Source organism: Argopecten irradians, chromosome 7, assembly GCF_041381155.1.
Source record: "Argopecten irradians isolate NY chromosome 7, Ai_NY, whole genome shotgun sequence".
Classification (NCBI taxonomy): Eukaryota; Metazoa; Mollusca; class Bivalvia; order Pectinida; family Pectinidae; genus Argopecten; species Argopecten irradians.
Genome location: NC_091140.1, coordinates 32068926 through 32088870, shown reverse-complemented (window position 1 = coordinate 32088870; position 19945 = coordinate 32068926). Strand labels below are relative to the sequence as shown.

The window sequence follows — 19945 nt, the reverse complement described above, 5'->3', positions numbered from 1 at the left end:
ATATACTTAAAGCCAACATGTATGGTTTATGTAAATTATACAGAACATGTAAAATATATAATGTTTATTATCATTTTATGTATATGTAATACTTTCATTTGGGCAGATTCAGGCAATACATGCGAAAGATCTAAATATGGTTAACGTGATTATTTTGTATTATTTAGGTCCATGTAAATGAATCAATATACTTTTAAAACCTACATTTCAATAAATAAGACTTTTGCAATAAGATTCATAGAATACATGTATTATGCTTTACTCATCATTGATATTGGTGGAGTTTAAAATATCAAACACCTATATGGAACATGTTCAAGGAGGTTAAATTTCGTGATTTACGATTTCCTGTAACTCTTTGAGTTATCGTTTTAGGTACATGTACATCAGTGTATTCTGAATACATCATTATGATTATTTCGCAGATTTCAATAAAATGCAAACATAAAGCGAAAATAACCACCCACAAAACTGAATATTATACTGTAAACCAATTTCTTTTGCAGCTACATAATTTCGTGATTTATGTTTCAAAACATTTTTCGCGGAGATTATGTTTCGCGAATTAAACATTGAATGGAAACATCTTTGAATTTAATTATGCAGAACTTGTGAAAGATATACAATTGCGGAGATAAACATTTCTATATACTTTGATCGCAAAATTCGCAAAAATAAATCCCAATAAAAGGGAGTTAATTTACATTATGCAGAAATTTTGATCCCTAATTATGGTAAAGCTGTTTGACTACATAATTGTTTTCATTATACATCCTGGTGGATAATTGAGGTCTGAAACAATTTACATTATAATGCTGTAGAAATCAATCAACATAGCAACAGAGTATAACTGATTAGCACATAATAAAGCATAAAACAGTTAGTAAGCACCATTTACAGTAAAGCACCTTTTATTTATATTTAGTTAACAGACTTTAAAACAATTTGACATGAAAATTACTCGAATTATCAAAAACTCTTTTTCTGACTCTGAAAATTTTCTAAAAGAAAGTCCAAAAACATTCTTTTATGTTTTGTTATATAGTGGCTACTCTATGATAAACATACTGGTAAGTAGTATTTTTTAAATAAAACAAAGGCCAGACAATGATCAAGTTACTCATTAACTCTCAATCTGACAAACTGGTTTTGTAGTGTGGGCTTATCTATATAATCAGGCTATCACACAACAAATATGAAAGCTGTAGTATGGATGGCAAATGAGGTAGGCATGATTAACAATGACAACAATATTATGATTCTGATTAAAAGGCAAACACACATCCCATCATAACTTCATCAGAGCTTAAACGTCTATAAATATCAAGCCATTCCCATTGATCACAGCTTGAGCGAAGGATGGACAAACTGAAGATGAGATAGACAGATTGTTAGACGGCCATACAGCCCTTCAGCTGGCATAAAGCTGACGAGGAACTCCTAAACACCCATCACACATACACAATATCTCTGCACTTTCCACTCTTTGTTATGCAAATTTCCACAAAATAATAATTTATATTTTTCATACAAGTTTCAAAATTGTAATTCATCATTTTGCAAAATTGTCATTTTTCATTTACCCTACAAGCTGAAATCCTGCAATTCATAATTTTTATCCTACTAGTTGTAGTCGTAATTTTTTTTTGTATATATAAGCACATAAAAACACCAAATAAAAAGCTATTTTTATAAAGTTATCATATAATTGGGTTTAACAAGCAAATTTGTGGAATTTCCATCCCCTGCTTTCAGGACATATTGTAGATGCCGTAGCAATCAAACTTGGCCAAGCCCTTAAGGTATTGACCTTATTACCAAGTCTGAAGAAAATCGGTTAATATTTATTAGAGTTATTGCAGGGAAATGGCAGAAAATGATTTTTTTTTATTAAATCAAAGGGCCATAACTTTGCTAAATAAGGTCCGTCGCAAGTGGCGATCAAACTCTGCCGAGCCTTAAAGACCTTTAACTTTGGTACTAAGTTTGAAGAAAATCGGTATTTATTACTGTATAACAGTTATTGTACGGAAGTGGCAGAAAATAACTTTTTTTTTATTAAATCAAAGGGCCATAACTCTGCTAATTAAGATCTGCCAAAAGTGGCGACTGAACTTTGCTAAGCCCTTAAGGCATTTAACTTTGTTACCAAGTTTTAGCAATATCAGTTTTAACGTTTGTTAATCATTACACAGAAACTGCAAAAAAATGACATTTGTAGTAAATTAAAGGGCCATAACTCTGATAAATAACATCCGCTGAAAGAGTCGATCAAACCTGGCCAGGCACTTCAGGCATTCAACCTTGTTACCATGTTTGAAAAAATTTGGTTTATATTTATTACAGTTACTGTACGAAAGTGGCAGAAAAAAAAAGAAACTGACTTTTTTAATTTAAGCAAAGGGCCATTACTCCTCTAAATAAGGTCTGTTGAAATTCGCGATCAAATTTGGACGAGTCCTTAAGGCATTTAACCTTGTTACTAAGTATGAAGAAAATCGGTTTACATTTGTAACACTTATCGCACGGAAATGGCAGAATATGATGTTTTTAGTAATTCAAAGGACCATAACTCCGCTAAATAAGGTCCATCAACATTTGAGATGGAACTTGGCCAAGCCCTTAAGGCATTTAACATTGTCACCAGTTTGAAGAAAATCATATTTTCTACAGTTTTACACTGAAACGAAGTGTTACAGACAGAGAGACAGACAGACGGACAAACCCAAATTAATATCTCCCGTTTCGGAGAAAGCAGGGGATAAAAATATGCTCATGATAGTCAATTTAACTGCAAATGGGAACCAACATCCTACAATCAATCCTGAATCGAGTTTGTACAACAAATATTAAATGCTAATTTTGGACTTAAAAAAAGATATTATTGAATTACATAGTTATATTATTGTCTCAACAAAACATTTAATAACAAATTTTATACAAATAAATGTCACTTTATAACAATATACCTCCTTTTTAAGAAGAAACATATGATTAACATAAGATGCAACAAAAATAACTTGAATATATAAACTAAACTACCTTAACCCCCTGCAGCAACATGATTTTTGCTTATTGTGCGTGAAAATATATAAATGCATTTATGTTTCAGCTGAAATGATTTCATTTCAATGAATATTTCATTGAATTTTATTGCTTTAAGTACATTCTGAAGATAAAATATATCTGTTGCCTCTGAAATTTCAGGTAATAAGATAAATACCACAAGATCCATTCTCTCAAATTGCTTCATTGTTTTTTATGTTGCCTTGGTTAGCTATAATATTGAAAGTTGTGATATCATTGTATTGATGTCAGGATCTCATAAATCTTTCATCAATATCTCACACAAAAGACCTATATCAAGACATATATAAAGAAAATATCTTGAAAAGTGTGTATGGTCCTTATGGTTCATGGAAATACAGTTCCAGTGATAACAAGGCAAGGAAGATTTATGATACCAGATTTCAGGGCAATAAAAACTTGTGTAGTATCAAACCTAACAATTACTTGGAATGTTACAAGACTATGTATATGCACATACTTAATATAACAAAATAATGAAAATTGTTGTTGCTCAGTTTTTTTATAAGATGATCACTCAACAAATCTATTAAAATTCAAAACAGTTATATTTACAGTAAAAAACAGATACTGAAAAAAATCTTTAAAATTTTTAAGATCTTTGAAACATCATGGAAAGTTCAATATGAATATATATTGATATATACATTTGAGATTAATGTTTTTTCTTTTTTTTTTTCTTCAAAATTCGTTTCTCAGACAGCCCCTTGCGTATCTAAGGACAGGCAGCCGCCATTTTGTTTTAACTCTGCTTGGAAACATGTATACTATTGTACCCGATGTACTCGACTGGCTAGTGCACGTGACCACCTGTCCCGAACAAGTGACGCTTCCATATATAAACTACCGAAGGCACACAGATGTACATGTAATATCTTATGTTTATTGAAGTGTTTTATTAGCTCATATTTGACATAATTTGGGATCTAGCTGACACTTTTACTTCAATGTAACCTTGTCAGGTGAGTGCAGTGTTTATTTTTAGTTTGACAATGTAATCTGCTATAAGAATTTCCGAGTTAGTTTACGTTATAATCAACATGGATCTCGCACGTGGAAAGAAGGTATGGATTCATTCATTACTTTTTATTTAAATGTATAGATCTACATATGGTTCTTAGAAACCTTATTCGAGAAAACTTTGAATGCATTAACCATTTTATTCTTATGGCACGGCCTCAATTTATACGTAAACAAGTGTGGGGTATATAGTACATTAGATCTAGAGCCGGTCAGGTGTTAGTTGGTACACCTTGAACAGCGAGCATTCGACTGATTGTACGTGTGTGTGGTTCACACACATTACATAGGGGTTGGTACCCGGTGTTGTATCCAAGCAGAGTTAAAACAAAATGGCAACTGCCTGTCCTTAGAAACGCAAGAGGTTGTCTCAGAAATGAATTTTGAAAAAAATATATTTAAAAAAAACTTTGTAAATTTTTTTTAATCTCATATGTGTACTTTTTAACTTGGATTGTAAGCTTTAAGTAAAATGTACACAGATAGCTTTAAAATAAGCCTAATAAAATGAAATTCATTAAAAAAATTAATATGAAAGTCGGTTCAAGCACTAATTACTTAAAAGTATATATTGGTTCGAGCACTAATTATTTAAAACTGATCACTAATACTGAGGTATTATCAATTAAAAGTGTCTGAAAGTTAAAAAACTTTTAAAATGATTTCATTTTTCGTTTATTTTGCAACCTTCTTGAAATTAAATTCCTGACAATTCTTCGATTTGACAACAAACTACAAGTACAGAACCAACAATTATAGAAGCAACATTTCAACAAATTGGATTTCTTACGCCGATAATTATCTACATTGATATTTTGATAATGTCAGCCAGAAAATAAGATAAAAATGAAAAATCAATAACAATACAACTTCTCTAGATAGAGCCTAAATTCACCTCTAACTGGTCCCTTAAAAACGAAAAAAAAAAACCTTTAACAATTGAAAACGAGCTTATTGCAAATAGACATAGATTTAACACCAATAACATTTACTGTGTAAAAAATATTTATAATAAGTGGTAATCTTATTAAGCTCTTTTTAACTTGAAATTTTTTAACTTGTCAATCACATCAATCCATTAAATATTGTTGCTAAAATTTAAGAGTTGTTCACAAAGTAGTTACTTTTAAACTTACAATATTTCACAATCAGCCTTTGTTAATGGTATGCATCATGGATTTTAGCAGCCTCTTGCACAATAACTCCTTCATTTCCAAAAATCTTTACATTTGGTGAAACTTCTTTCCAAGTTGGTGTACTGTCCTGCAACAGAAATCATTAACACTTCTAATGTTAGATATAAAAAGTTGTACAACATTGTAATTTTTGAACGATTATTTCACAAAAATCAAGAGATTTTGTATACATATCTATTATCTGACCATTTTAGTTAAAATAGGACTTTCTTAATTTTTTGAGAAGATTGATAAATTGGGAATACAGAGTACAGACCTTAGGTTTTAATTTTAATATTTTGCAGATAAACTGGTGTCAATATATAATATAGAAAAAAGAAAAGGCAATGTCATATCAGCCTTTGATGCAGAGTAAACCCACCTCTGGTATCCTTATGTCAAATGTGTCTCCACCATCGTAATGGAAGTTCCACACCTCAGCCTCCACCCAAGCATTGTCTGTGTTACGTGGGTCGTCTACATAGCCTTTGTACAGAAGACATGCACTGAAGCCGGAACTATCCCCGTCACCATGGGTACGTAGGCTGGTCCGGGAGTTAGTCCGAGCCAAGAACGGCTGGATGGACGAGATCTGGGTCATGGAACCACAGCCGGCGACTGGACTTGAAAGCTGTGTGACCGGTGTCCGAACGGGGGTACTCAGGTTAGCCGCAAACTGGGCAAAGTACTGCAAGGACATGATGCAATAAAATACATCAAGAGGTTAGACTTTTTGAAAGTTTGAATTGTTTAACTCTATAATTTTTATAATGTAAGTAAATTTTAGGTTTACCTGTATCATATCGAACTAGTTGAGGTTATATTTAGACTCATCGGTATCATATCTGATTGGTCGAGGTTAATTTTAGACTCACCTGTATCATATCTGATTGGTCAAGGTTATTCTTAGGTTCCTGATCTTCCATCAAGACATCCTTCATGAAGGCCTGGCACTGGGTGCTGTAGGGGGATATATGTCCATGTAGGGCCCCCTATTGGAGAAAACCATAACCATCATAAACAGGATGCAAATGAAGTGAAATTTAATCTCATAGGACAAATAGATAATAAGCATGCAAACAAGAAACATGGTTTTGAAATCTCATACAAAAATAAATCATTGCCAGAATATCAAATCATAATGCTTATGTCCAAAGATTTTAAATTTTTTTTTATGAAACAGAGATTGAAGTTGTTTTAAAATTATTCATATATGGGAGATAAATGAAGAGTCCCTTGATCAATGAAGACAACCTTTAGAGGAACACCTTGCACTTACCCCAGGTAGACCATAGGTAGAACCAGAATCTAATGTAACTTCATCACCAAGCTTCTTGATGGCGATGAATTCAAGAACACGTTTACCCTCAACATACAGGAAGCCGGTCTGTGCGTCATTATCACTGTATTTATGGCGCCATCTGGTGCACACTGCCTTGATGACATGGTTTGGACCCCAGCGCCACAATACGCCGCGCCCTCTTAAACCAGTTCTTCCCATGGAATTACTGCAGATGAATAGAACAAAATAACTATGAATTATGTTTTATCATAGTTGATAATCAAGTATCGACCTATCTATGGATATTAAAAAAAAAAAAAAAATCAGTAAAATTATAGTCAAACTGACTCAAGTTAAATGAAGTTCCAATGGTTATTATAGAACTGATTTTTTTTAAACAAATACATAAAGAAACCAAATGTCCTTGCCAAACTCCCATGACCCTGTTGTTCAAAAGGTGATTAGCTCAAACATTAGTGAAATCGTCATTTTTCATTTGCTGCAAACCTGAGATTATATCTTCACTAAAATCAGCAGGTAGGAAAAAGATGGAGTTCGTTTTACAAGAAACTATCTCATCTTGGTAGGAAAAAGATGGAGTTCGTTTTACAAGAAACTATCTCATCTTGAATTGAAAATTGCTGTTGAACTGTGATTAGCCTAATCGCCTTTTGAACAACCGAATGCAGGGGAACTGATGAAGCAATAAGTGTAACTTACATTGGAATTTCCATTGGGTCCAGGCTGTACCTGTGGGGCTGATTATCGAAGGAAATCCAAGATCTCCTGTCAATGGCACGAGTGTTTGACTCCTGTCTGTATGTTACAACAGCGTTCCACTTAGCTGAGAACTTAACCAAGGGAGGTAATGCTTCCTTCTCCTCTTCTGTCATTCTGTCACGTTCTTCCTGAGCTTTCTTCAACCTGTAGAAACAGAACTTTATGTAATCAGGGCCAAATTTTTTTTTATATATTCAACAGGCCCATACCAGAGGGTGTGCTTAATTTGAAAGAAATTTTGCAGAAACAAATTAAATGAGCATTATCATAATAAAGAGTCATGACAACACTTACTGAATTAAGTCCTCGTCGACAAAGACCATTTCATCCTCACAGAACTGCTCCTTAGGTTTGGTGTATATCTTAGGGTCATACACATCATACGCTTGCTAAAACATTGCAAAGTAATAAATTAATATCATCGTTGATCATTCCAGTTTACACCATTTCATAAGATATGGTCATGAATGGATTTGGTGATGAACCATAGCCAGTATCTGACAACTATTCAATGTTTGCCATGAAATCTTCACCTTAATTAGAGATCTTGTGGTAAATTATCAGGACACCCTAACCACTCAGCCACTGCAACGCCTTCTACAATGTATCCATGACTTTATATAAAACTTTTTGGGGTTAATACGGCAAATATGACTTAATGCATGGATGATAGCTTTTACCAATAAATCAAATATCACCAAGCCTAAATGGTTTTTTTTCCTTCTGTTTTTGTTACTGAATCACGTTTTATCAATATTCCTGTTTACAAACCTCCCATGGTACGTATTTGTCAAACACAGGGAAACGTGCAATTCTGGTCCCTGGGTAGGGCGACTGTCTTGCTGTTATGTGGATGATTTGTCCTTTTGTATTGGCCACACCGAACACATCTGTAATCAAAAGCCAACATACATGTAAATTAATGTATTAATAATTTAGACAGGATTTACTAGCTACAGGCTATAGTCTGTATGCACCACAGGTAGACTTTTTAGTCCACAAGATATTGATCATAACCTGCAGTTGTATCCCATAAGAATAACAATATTAATCAAAACTTGTATTTGATGAAAATAAATTCATTAAAGTTGATTAATTCAGTTTATACAAATTCTTAATTCATAATATCTTTTCTACCTTGCAATTCCTCATATTTTGACATTTCAAGTTTTGTACTTGGTTGTATTCCATAAATACTGTGTTCGAAGGTTCAAATTAACTGAATGTTTACCAAATCTTAGTGTAAGTAAATAGTATAGTCTTATAAACTAAGGTGGGTCTATGAAACCTGTTTTGTCCAGTTTGTGGTAGATGTTCTCCAGGTACATGCGACTGGACAGCATTATTTTCTCTAACTCCACAATCCTATTGTTCAAGAGACGCATGTTCTTCTTCTGGAAATTCATGTCCTCTTGTATGGAGTTGATACTGGAGTTGTGAAGGAGCAATTACTATATCATATTTAGCTAGACAAGTACATGAATATTTCAACATTAAGTAAACTGATCTTCATGATTTATATCTACTGGTACTAGTTGCTTAAATCCACGAATGTTAATCCTTGCAAACTTGTTTTGAAATGGAAATTGCAAAATTTGGTAGTAGTGAAAGATAGTTGGTTTAAAGGAGGAAGTTTTATAAAGAATGAAATTTTAAAGATCTGTTAAAAACTTCCACCATTATACATATAATACTAACACTTCTGCCTGTTTGTGAACTATATCATGTTTCTCCTGCTCATTCTCCTGTGTTGTGATGTACTCCGAGGCACATTTCTGCCAGTAGTTGTAATCCTGGGACTGTTTAATCCTTTGAACTTTGTGGATCATTCTCTCTGTAGTCTTCTGTAATACATACACAGTAATCATGTTGTAAAAAATATGCTTACTAGCCAGGGTCTTTTTATGAACATGCAAGGTTTCTGTGGCATCGCCCCAATTAATAGAGAAAAGCTACTAACTGCAGCTTATATTTTGAAATTAAATGATCTATTACAACTTGTGACACATACATGTATAGGATATATGAACCAAATGCTTTTATAGAACCCATAATGATCTTGTGCTTTTGTTTTCTCTCTCCCTTTTGGAAATATGGCCACTTTCAATTAAAACACCTTGTCAGAGACATTTTATCCTTGCAGGTCTTTTTATCATTGTAATCTGTTACATTTTTAGCAAAAGTGAGACAAGTTGCCAAATTCACCTTTTCTTGCCTCTTGCAGCAGTGGCAGCACAGGCACCCATTACGACAGACAAACAGTTGTCTGTAAATGAAGGCGAAGATCATGGTGAAGTAGCAGAAGAGTGTGAAGGGTGGAGGCAGACACAACCTCTCCTCAAAGTCTATAATCAAGGCATACCGCTGGAACTTCCAGATCTCGCCCGCTTCTTTATCCACCTTAGTTATTGTTAGGCTGTGAAAATAACACTACATATTTAAATATTTAACAGTATAATTTCAGGCTGACAATAGTATATCATTGAAAGATTTCAATTTATTTGGTCCCTGTGACCTTAAAATTAAGGTCAAGGTCATACACTTGAACACATGTATAAACCCATTATCCCAGCATGCTACAGGGCAATATGAAATGTTTGTGTTTCTTGTTGTTATAGAAGATTTTGTTTAAATGGAAAAGTTGACGACGGTCACAAATTGAAAACTTACACACAAATAAGCTCACTTGCTTTTTAGGCATATGAACTAAAATCAGACTTTTAATATCACTATGATCAAAAATTTATACCAAGTGATTAATATGAAATGAAAATAAATAGTCTCTTTAAAAATAATTGTATCCATTCTTTTGCACGTGCTTTTCATATGTTTAATATTCAAAAAGCATACAACTGTGATAACAATAAGCATACATGCTATATATCTGAGCTGCCATTCCATGATAAAAGTGATAAAATGCAGAAGGAAAACTATTCATCAACTTACTTCCACACTAAGGAAATCAATTTCATGATTTACAGTTTGAAAGCTCTTATAAAAAATTACCTGGTACATTGAACTTGTTGTAGAAACATATTTTCATGAATTTCAATTACCTTAGTTAAAATTTAATTGTATTGTATCTTAACATATCATATGCAACAAGAAATATGTTTAAGGCATATTTGTTCAATGTCTAATGTCTATAAACCAGACCTCAATACTTACACATCTAATGTCTATACATCAGACCTCAATACTTACGCATCTAATGTCTATACACCAGACCTCAATATTACGCATCTAATACTTACACCAGACCTCAATACTTACGCATCTTGTCTATACACCAGACCTCAATGTAATGTCTATACACCAGACCTCAATACTTACCCATCTTATGTCTATACACCAGACCTCAATACTTACGCATGTAATGTCTATACACCAGACCTCAATACTCACACATGTAATGTCTATACACCGGACCTCAATACTTACTCATCTTATATCTATACACCAGACCTCAATACTTACACATGTAATGTCTATACACCAGACCTCAATACTTACGCAAACATAGCAAACAGCAGAGTAACCAGTACAAGTTTACAGATGAGGAGATACTGGATCACGATTAGGTATCCCCCGACACTCTCTACAGGACACTGCTCAATGTGAGCTGAAATATGTACAACATAATCAGGTATCCCCGACACTCTATACAGGACACTGCTCAATATGATCTAAAATAATGCTGTACAAGATTATCAAATATCCACTGACACTCTATACACAGGCACTGCTCAATGTGATCTAAAATAATGCTGTACAAGATTATCAAATATCCACTGACACTCTATACAGGGCACTGCTCATTGTGATCTAAAATAATGCTGTACAAGATTATCAAATATCCACTGAAACTCTAAGGAACACTTAACAAGACCCTAAATAACCTTTAATTGTTACAATGTAAGTCCATACCCAATGGACTTGGGATTTTCAATGGAGGGACTATACCCATATAGACTAGTGCTTAAAGGTGACATTTGCTTCCTAGAAAATAAATAAAAAAAAATAACCTACTCATGCCTCTTGCTATCTTATTTAAACAATAGCTTTATAATTTATTTGCTCTCTAGTCTCAAGTGCTACTACTGCATGTACATGTATCTCTAAAACATACACAGAACAGGCAAGTGACAATCTAATAATCAGACTTGTAATTCCGCTCCACTACGATGCTCTACGTTAAGCTCAAATATAAGATCTAAGAACTCCCCGTTTGAGGTCACCTTAGTATGACCCTTGGCCTAGAATTAGAACATCTTGGGACTTGATATATTCATATATAGCTAGTAGATATTTATACTTCCAAGAGAAACAACCACACTGAAGATTTCATAGGCGACACTCTGAATGACTAACCATAGGGTCATGCTGAGATAACCATGAACAGAGAGCTGTTAGATCTTGTATTGGAGCATAACATAGAATATTGTAGTGGAGCGGAAGTGCAAGTCTAATTTTAACTAGATTGAGGCAAGTGAGTATGTAACACATTCACATGCTGACAACATAATCACCTAAACTATCATATTCAACCTAATACGCGCCTAATTGGGCTTAAAAAAGAAAAAAAGAGGGGGTATTATTAAAACCAAATTTGGACTAACTTTTCATAAAATTATTGCAAAAAGTGAAGTCATAAATCAATTCTCATTTGACCAATAAGTGGTGTTTAATCGTGTATATATATGCCTAATTTGCACAAAAAATGATATAAAATAATTTGTTTCGTCTTTGGTGCATGCGCAATCAGAACGTCATTCCATATTGGATATAGTGCCTAAGAATTTTTTCGGGATGCAATTAATTATTTTTATTATTTTTAACTTGAACTAAAATTAGAAGCTCAAACTTTTCAATGGTGGTAATGTTGTAAAGTAAGTAACTTTTGTAACTGAAGAAAAATACTAAGTCTTCTGCTCTTGTTTTTGATAGTGAAAAAATCCCATTTGTCAGTGGTGGAGCATCTTTAAAAACCAAATTGTTTGCAACAATTTCTTTTTTTTTTATAAATTTTGTAGCTTGATCATTTGTATGACAATGACAAGTTCAAAAACATCTCAAATACCTAGAGTTCTAACCTGGGTAATATATTTTGTGAGGTTTTCATAATTTTGCTTTGAATCATGGAATGAGTCAACAAGGATTCAAATACCTTGGAATATTTTTTTCTTACTTATCAATAAGTAAGAGTATGATTATGTTGCCTTATTGTTATTATTACTACATGACTGACTGAAGATTAGCTCACTGAAAACAATACATTATTCATTATTTCTAACACTTATGATACCACAGATTTGCTATTAAGTAACATATGCTTAATTGTTAAAACAAAACTTTGAAACCAATTGCAACTCTGTTATTCAAATTAATGATGTCTATAAAAGGATTTTTTATACATCAATAATGACTACAAAATAAATATATCACCAATAAGTACATATCAATTAATTTTTCTTTACCTGGAAGCTCTGATTCGGATCTATGTTGCTCTGCAACAAACATAAATTTTCATGATAAAACGTTAAAATATCTGTATGAGAAATAAAAGATCTTCACTTCATATAACAGTTTCATGTCATTCTAAGAAAATGAAATGGCTGCTAATTTTTCCAAAAAATATCAAACAACTTTATGATCTTCATATTCATGTATTTGTATAGTGAGAGCATAGTGAAGAGCACACAGCCTTCGCTAGTGCTGTGTCTCAAATTTGTGACCCTGACAAGACGACCTTTTAACTAATTAATTAAATCATGGTATCCATAACAGCTAATTAATTATACGGTTAGTTATTAGGTGATCTGTCACCCTCGGTAAACCAGGCGACATATATAAATTAACATCAATGATTTTTCTTTAGGATTTTTCTTTAGGATGGTGGCCTGTTTACTTTTTCCTTTTACACTACTCCCTCCTTCACAAAGTCTTCTCCCCTATCCCACCCTCATCCCCTTGACTAGTAATTATCTCTACTCTCCATACATTGTTGTTGTTTGTATGTTTGATGTTACTTACCTGCCAAACAGTAATGCGTTGACATGTTGGCATTGGTAAAGGAATTACAGGCAGGAGTTCCTAAAATACAAAAAAAATGTGAAATTTTAACACATTTCATAAATATCTTTATTAAATGTATTAACAGCAAAATAGCAAAAACAGTGAATTACAGTTTACAATGGAATCAACTTTAATTGGATACAGTGGACCCGTGATAATCCGGACGCTGATAGTCTAAAAAACTCACAATCCCGACGGAAATGTCAGGGAACGGATTTCCGTGATAGTCCGAAAAACTCACAATCCGGACGGAAATGTCAGGGAACGGATTTCCGTAACGTTATTTATACTCACTTGTCCAGAAATTCGGATTCCAAATCCGGAACTCCATTTTGGGAACAGAATGTAATTTTCGTTAATAAATTCCCGCAATAATCCGTACAATTTGTTGTCGCCACGTGCCGAGAAAATCCAAAGCCAACTACAGTCATGTGTAAAATACACACTGCCAAATAACACTAGTTAGTGTGTGTTGTCATAACGACGGCTGTCAGGTCATAGCGTTTACCTGAACACCTTTCACACGGGTACATTCAGTCATGTAATGGTTCATTGGTTTTCTATAGATCAAACTTCAGTGTTGTAATTGAGATACGCAATATATTTTTAGCCACACGCTTTTAAACATGTAGTATGAGCTTGGTTACATGTACGTATACTGTCGATACCTTACTGGTTTCGGATGTAGAGTACATGTATATCGCTCTGAGTTTGGGATACAAAAAAAGTGAGATAATGCTCACAAAATTTATAAGTATTTTAAAAGTGAATCTATTCGAATTTATCGTCTATGGTTCAATGGTATCAGATATAAAGGCACATGCCATTTACACGTGTGTGACATTGTGCACAAAGTTAGACGTAAACAGGTGCGTGGTTGTTACACACTTCTGTAAATCAGTAAACAAAGACTAGCGGAAATGGTCAATAAAAACACACAATATACAAAATCTATATTAGTTCTTAAAATGTTCACAACTATTTGCTATCATAGTTTTTTATGCCAAGAACGTAGATGATATTGATCCTGGTTAGGCATTTTGAAACATAATTTGCCGTACAAAGATCAAGAGTGGGATACTGGCTAAATGCATATATATCACACAATTAACGATGGCTTTCGGTTTTGTATTTTGAAAAAAGAAAGACGTTTATTTAATATTCTTAACGTAATAGTATAAAAGAACGCCCATAAAACATAACAAACAAAGTATTTATTATAATATACGTATATTACATAAAAGTCTATCATCGATTACAAAATAAAGGGGAGTAACTCGTACGTGACAATTTAATTGACTAAGAACACAGAATTCGTCAGTCTGGAAAACCAGAACGAAGGTGTCCGTAATTATCAAGGGTCCACTGTATATTGAAATACTATTTGATTTACAAATTGAGAAAAAAACCTTTTCAACACTCATTTATTTTCTTCTAGGTGAAAATAATTGATAACTGCAATCAGGATTCCCCTAAAATTTGCCAACTTGAAGACTTCAATAACACTTTGTTGGACTCATGACTCATATTAAAAGAAAGAAAATCTTGATGTGTAAAATAAGTCTTTTAAATAATATACATATCAACTAATTAATTTCCAAGTTTATTTTATTGTTTTATCTGAATTACAGTTGACCTGGAGACCTAAAAATACTTCAATACACTGTTAAGTAAAAACAATTACTCTTTTTTCTATTCATACTTGATGTTCTCCATATTTCTTAAAATTGAAATGATTAAATTTCAATGTATTTTACCATCCAAATCATCAATCTTGGTGAGAAACATGGCAAAGAGAGGGCGAGTAAGGACTTTCTTCATGATGTCAATACCCATTGGGTAGTGAGGGTAAAGGACGGCCTGGATAGTCACCCCCAGAGATCAGAAAGATCAGGAACATACGTATAAACGCCACAAAGTCATGCTTGACCTGCAAAACTCAATAAGTTAATTCATGAGTAGATCATGGTATAGATATAATATTTGTATTCCATCAATTCATATTAAAGAGTTACCTCCCGTTAGGGTAAGTTTCTACTGTGACATCAATATTTTGTGAGCAAAACATCATAATCAATATATGGCATTGTATGATTGTCTCATTATATGAAAACATCCGGATTTCACATGTTTAATATTAATAGAAACTAAAATGAAAGTTTTACCTATTGTTTGATTTACAATACTGGTAATTATGCAATAAATAGAATCTTACACTTGTGGCTTCATAATACAAAATATTAAACTTGTTAAATAAGTTGACACATTTTGTATGCCACTCACCTAAACCATCGTTTTAATAAATTCCAGGTTACATAGCCACTCATGTAAGGTCCTCTATGTATATGATTAAGCACACATTTGCCACAAGATTTACTTACCATTCGACTCATGCGAACTAACATAGGCCCGAGGGTGGGACTGATGAGTAGGTACGTTCCCAGTAGACGGTAGAAGAAATAGATAAGTCCCATGCTCATCACGGTTTTGGCGGCATTGATGTTGGCGTACACAAACCAGTGAGGTATAATTCGTAGGAAGAGGAAGCAGATAAGGAATATCAGGATCAAGGTAATCTCCAAACACTGTGAGAACAGGGAACCAGTTTTGTATTTCTGTGGAATAAAAGTTTGTTAACCTGGTTATTACCAACACAACAAACCATTCAGAACTGTTAATGACAAATAGCACTTTATAAGAGTTTAAACCCCTTTTTCTCTTTTCATGCTCTGGGTTCTAATCTTCCAGTCAAAGTGACATGGGCTTGTCAGGGTCAACAGTTACCATTATATTTTTGCTGGAAGTAGATGCTTAAAAGAATTACCTCATTTATCTACTGATCATTCAATCACATACACAATACTGTGACATTATCTGTTGTCTCTTTGATAATAAATTTATATTGTACTACATGGACTAGTACTTAGCCCTCTATGGAACTTAAGCCCCATAAATCCAATGATATGACATTGTGTCAAACAATGACAACTACAGATGGAATTAGCTTTCTCAAATGTACTGTCTGTTGTGCTATAACATAAGTAAGAGACTCACTTGGTGTTTGACATAAGTTCTCCTGACCAGTTCAGTAAGGATGACCGCCGTCCAGAGCCACACCACAAGGTCAAGGGTCAAATTTCCACAGCTGGGCCAGAGTACTGCCAGGCAAAATACTCCCAGGTACACAAAGTAGAAAGCCTGGAGAGGAAGAGAGACATGGTACCATGGTTAGTGTTTAGATATACAGGTTTGTGTCTGATAAAATTACAAAGTACGAATGACAACCAGATAAGTTGATATGCTCAAAAAATTAAATGTACACTACAGTGGACCTCAATAATCTGGACACTTGCGTGCCCCACGAAAACCATCCGGATTGCAAATATTCCAGACGACTGAATTCCTTCTACTTATTTATAATCAGTAATTTCTGTTCAGATTGTGAGTTGTTGGACTAAAGTTTATATATATCAATGTCTGCATTATCATATGGGTCCACTTTACATTAGTACGACAGAATTTCTTTGTAATATCAGGAGAGGTTTGAACCAAGGACCTCTGAACACCAGCCGCATGCTCTACTGCCTGAGCTACCTGGTTACTGACAATCGACCCGGTCTAGTCCTGCTACAGTAGAAAAGATCTACATTACCTGTGTTAACCAAAATTTAGTGATGGGTGCCACCCACAGAAGCTGGATTCTCCTCCATATGGCTAGGTGTCTCTTCTTGTTAGACTTCATGGCACTCTTTATCTTCACCTTCACATTCTTCAGACCTTTCTTCTTACTTATCTGCAAAATATAAAGATTTTTTTAACAGTTGTTTATGGACAGACCAACAAAATCCATAGTTAATAGATCATAAAGTATATCACTGAAGTAAGTATCAGGTTAATTGATAAACTGAGAGAATATATATGCTAGGGTTGAAAAAATTAAAGTTTAAAAATTTGTTATTTATGAATGGACCATAAGGATTCGTATTAATAAATAGCTTATACAGTATGTTAGTCATAGTAAGTAATAAGTTAATGATAAAGTTGAGAGATATATGTATTTCATTTCTTATATGTTTTTGAGTAATTACATTACTAAGTTCGTTTTCCAGCATAGACTTGGACGATGGTAGAACCGTATCCTCATCCTCGTAATTGCTGTCAGATTCTCCCTCCTCATCATCGTCCTCCATCAAAATAGAGTCTAAGAATATAAAACAATAGTAAAATAAAAACCAGAATTGTCTCTAGTAATTATCTGTCTCGCCATTTTGACATTAATTTACTCTATTACAGTCTGCTTGAGATTAGTTACCAGGTAGTTACAAATAAATGTCTGTGTGAAAATGGTGTCATTTTTCAACTGATTGTATCATTAACAAATTCAAAGATTTTGGATGAATCAAAATATGAATTAACTGAGGTTTTATTGATGATCTCTATCTATATTGCAAGTTTAGTTAAGATTGAACTGATATTTTTTAAAGACATGAATGCAAAATTTGATGATATTTGAATTCATGAACTGGTTTTATGTTATAGTGAAGAATTACTAGATTTTGATTGCTTGAGTTCTGTGGAAAAGAGCATCAACTGAGATCTATAGCCATATACCATCTACAATACGGTCATATAGGCCCCATAAAGGTAAAGAGCTGGAGAAAAACGTCTTTCAATTTCATAGGAGTAAAAAGTATAAAGAAGAAAGCGCTTACCATTGACTGTGATTCCTTTGACCCTTCTCAAAGATCCAGATGAAAAGTTTATCCAAAAAAACATTGGCAATATCAGAAAAACACTTGCCAAGATCTAACAGAAACAAAGAAAAATAATTATGATATCAAATTAAAGTTTCATACATTATATTTACACTAAAGTCTTTAATAAAAAAATCATCAGGCAAGTCAGACTAATAACTGAACAAGAGGCCCAGCGGGCCTGTATCGCTCACCTGTTTTGTAATGCCAAGTACTGTTGTGAATACCGGGGGGTCAGAGCCAAAATTTATACAAGTTCTGTTCCCCTTCCCCCAAGGATGTTTGTGGCCAAATTTGGTTACATTCCATGCAGAACTCTAGGACAAGTAGCGATTTATAGAATTTTACCTCTATTTTCCCTATTGGGCCCTGCCCCCAGGGGTCAGAGCCAAAATTCATACAAGTGCTGTTCCCCTTTTCCCAAGGATGTTTGTGACCAAATTTGGTTACAATCCATGCAGAACTTTAGGACAAGTAGTGATTTACCTCTATTTTCCCTATTGGCCCTGCCCCCCGGGGGTCAGAGCCAAAATTTATACGAGTTCTGTTCTCCTTCTCCCAAGGATGTTTGTGGCCAAATTTGGTTACAGTCCATGCAGAACTCAATGACAAGTAGCGATTTAAAGGAAATGTTGACAGACGGACGGACGACAGACGACGCGCCATGACATAAGCTCACCAACCCTTCGGGCCAGGAGGGCTAAAAATGACATACTAGCACATACATCCTGACTGTCATCAATGGTACATGATATACATATATGTTATAGTCCGCCTTATCTTGAAAAAAAAAGATACAGGTTGCAAACATAAATGGCTATACAGAAAGTTGATACATGTAATACTAAGTGGAAATATTTATTTACCTTGAACCAATAGGGAAGCCTAAAGATGCCCCAGTGAACTTCTTTGACATGAATGGCGCCGAAAAGTTTTTTTGTCAGCCATTTTTGACAGCAGGGATGTGCAATAAAGTTCATGTAGTTAGCGTCGTGGGCTATTTCCAGGGTTGTCTTGTTGTTGAAATCAGGTAGCTGTTTACACAGGATGTTGTAGGCCTGAGCACTAGAGTCTCGGAAACTGATGTCCAACACACCTAGTGCGATCTTACCAAAGTCACTAAAATAATAAAAAATAGTTGAATTACTAAACACTCTTAGGAGAGAAGCAGAGAGTTGATAATCTAATACATGTAAAGTATTACACCTAAGATAAAATGCCAATGAGAAGTCCCCGTTGTGTTTCCATAGTAACATTAATCGTTATTAAACCATGCGATGTGTGAAAGTAGATTCATTAGTTTAAAGTCCTATTAACAGCCAAGGTCATATAAGGACATGGCAGGTTTGTTGGTGGAGGAAAGTCGTGTACCCGGAGAAAAAACTTTGACCAGTGTCAGTACCTGGCAACTGCCCCACATGAGATTCGAACTCACAACCCAGAGGTGGAGGGCCTGTGGTAATATGTCGAGACATCTCAACCACTCGGCCATCGCGGCCCCAGAAATGTTACACAACTTGATAAATGATTAAGTTTGAAGAAAATTGATCCAAAGACTAATGAGTTATTGGCCATTTTACAAAACCTGTGTATAATGACCTGGTTACCATGGCATCCAAAGCATTCCAATAATAAAGTTTTCATGTACATCTGCACTTGGTTCCCAACATCACTGTAAAGTTTCAGGGAAATTGGTTGAGTAATTTAGAGTTGTTCAGACAAGATTTATGGACGAGCGACAAAACTTTCCAAAGAATTCTTCCAATTATATA

The 19945-nt window shown here is 34.1% G+C and overlaps 1 protein-coding gene across 1 annotated transcript in view; it reads right to left on the bottom strand.

Moving 5' to 3' along the window:
• Window positions 1-2681: 2681 nt before the first annotated feature.
• LOC138328163 (transient receptor potential cation channel subfamily M member-like 2) overlaps window positions 2682-19945 on the bottom strand; it is a 33513-nt gene continuing 16249 nt past the window's right edge. Inside the window, 21 exon segments of the mRNA XM_069274828.1 lie at window positions 2682-5370; window positions 5665-5970; window positions 6158-6274; window positions 6562-6790; window positions 7285-7488; window positions 7639-7733; window positions 8116-8234; window positions 8633-8772; window positions 9043-9188; window positions 9550-9760; window positions 10858-10966; window positions 12822-12851; window positions 13378-13437; window positions 15177-15289; window positions 15291-15349; window positions 15801-16034; window positions 16474-16617; window positions 17072-17212; window positions 17508-17620; window positions 18132-18225; window positions 19040-19292. Coding sequence (XP_069130929.1) covers window positions 5266-5370; window positions 5665-5970; window positions 6158-6274; window positions 6562-6790; window positions 7285-7488; window positions 7639-7733; window positions 8116-8234; window positions 8633-8772; window positions 9043-9188; window positions 9550-9760; window positions 10858-10966; window positions 12822-12851; window positions 13378-13437; window positions 15177-15289; window positions 15291-15349; window positions 15801-16034; window positions 16474-16617; window positions 17072-17212; window positions 17508-17620; window positions 18132-18225; window positions 19040-19292 — 3022 coding nt within the window. The 3' untranslated portion in view covers window positions 2682-5265.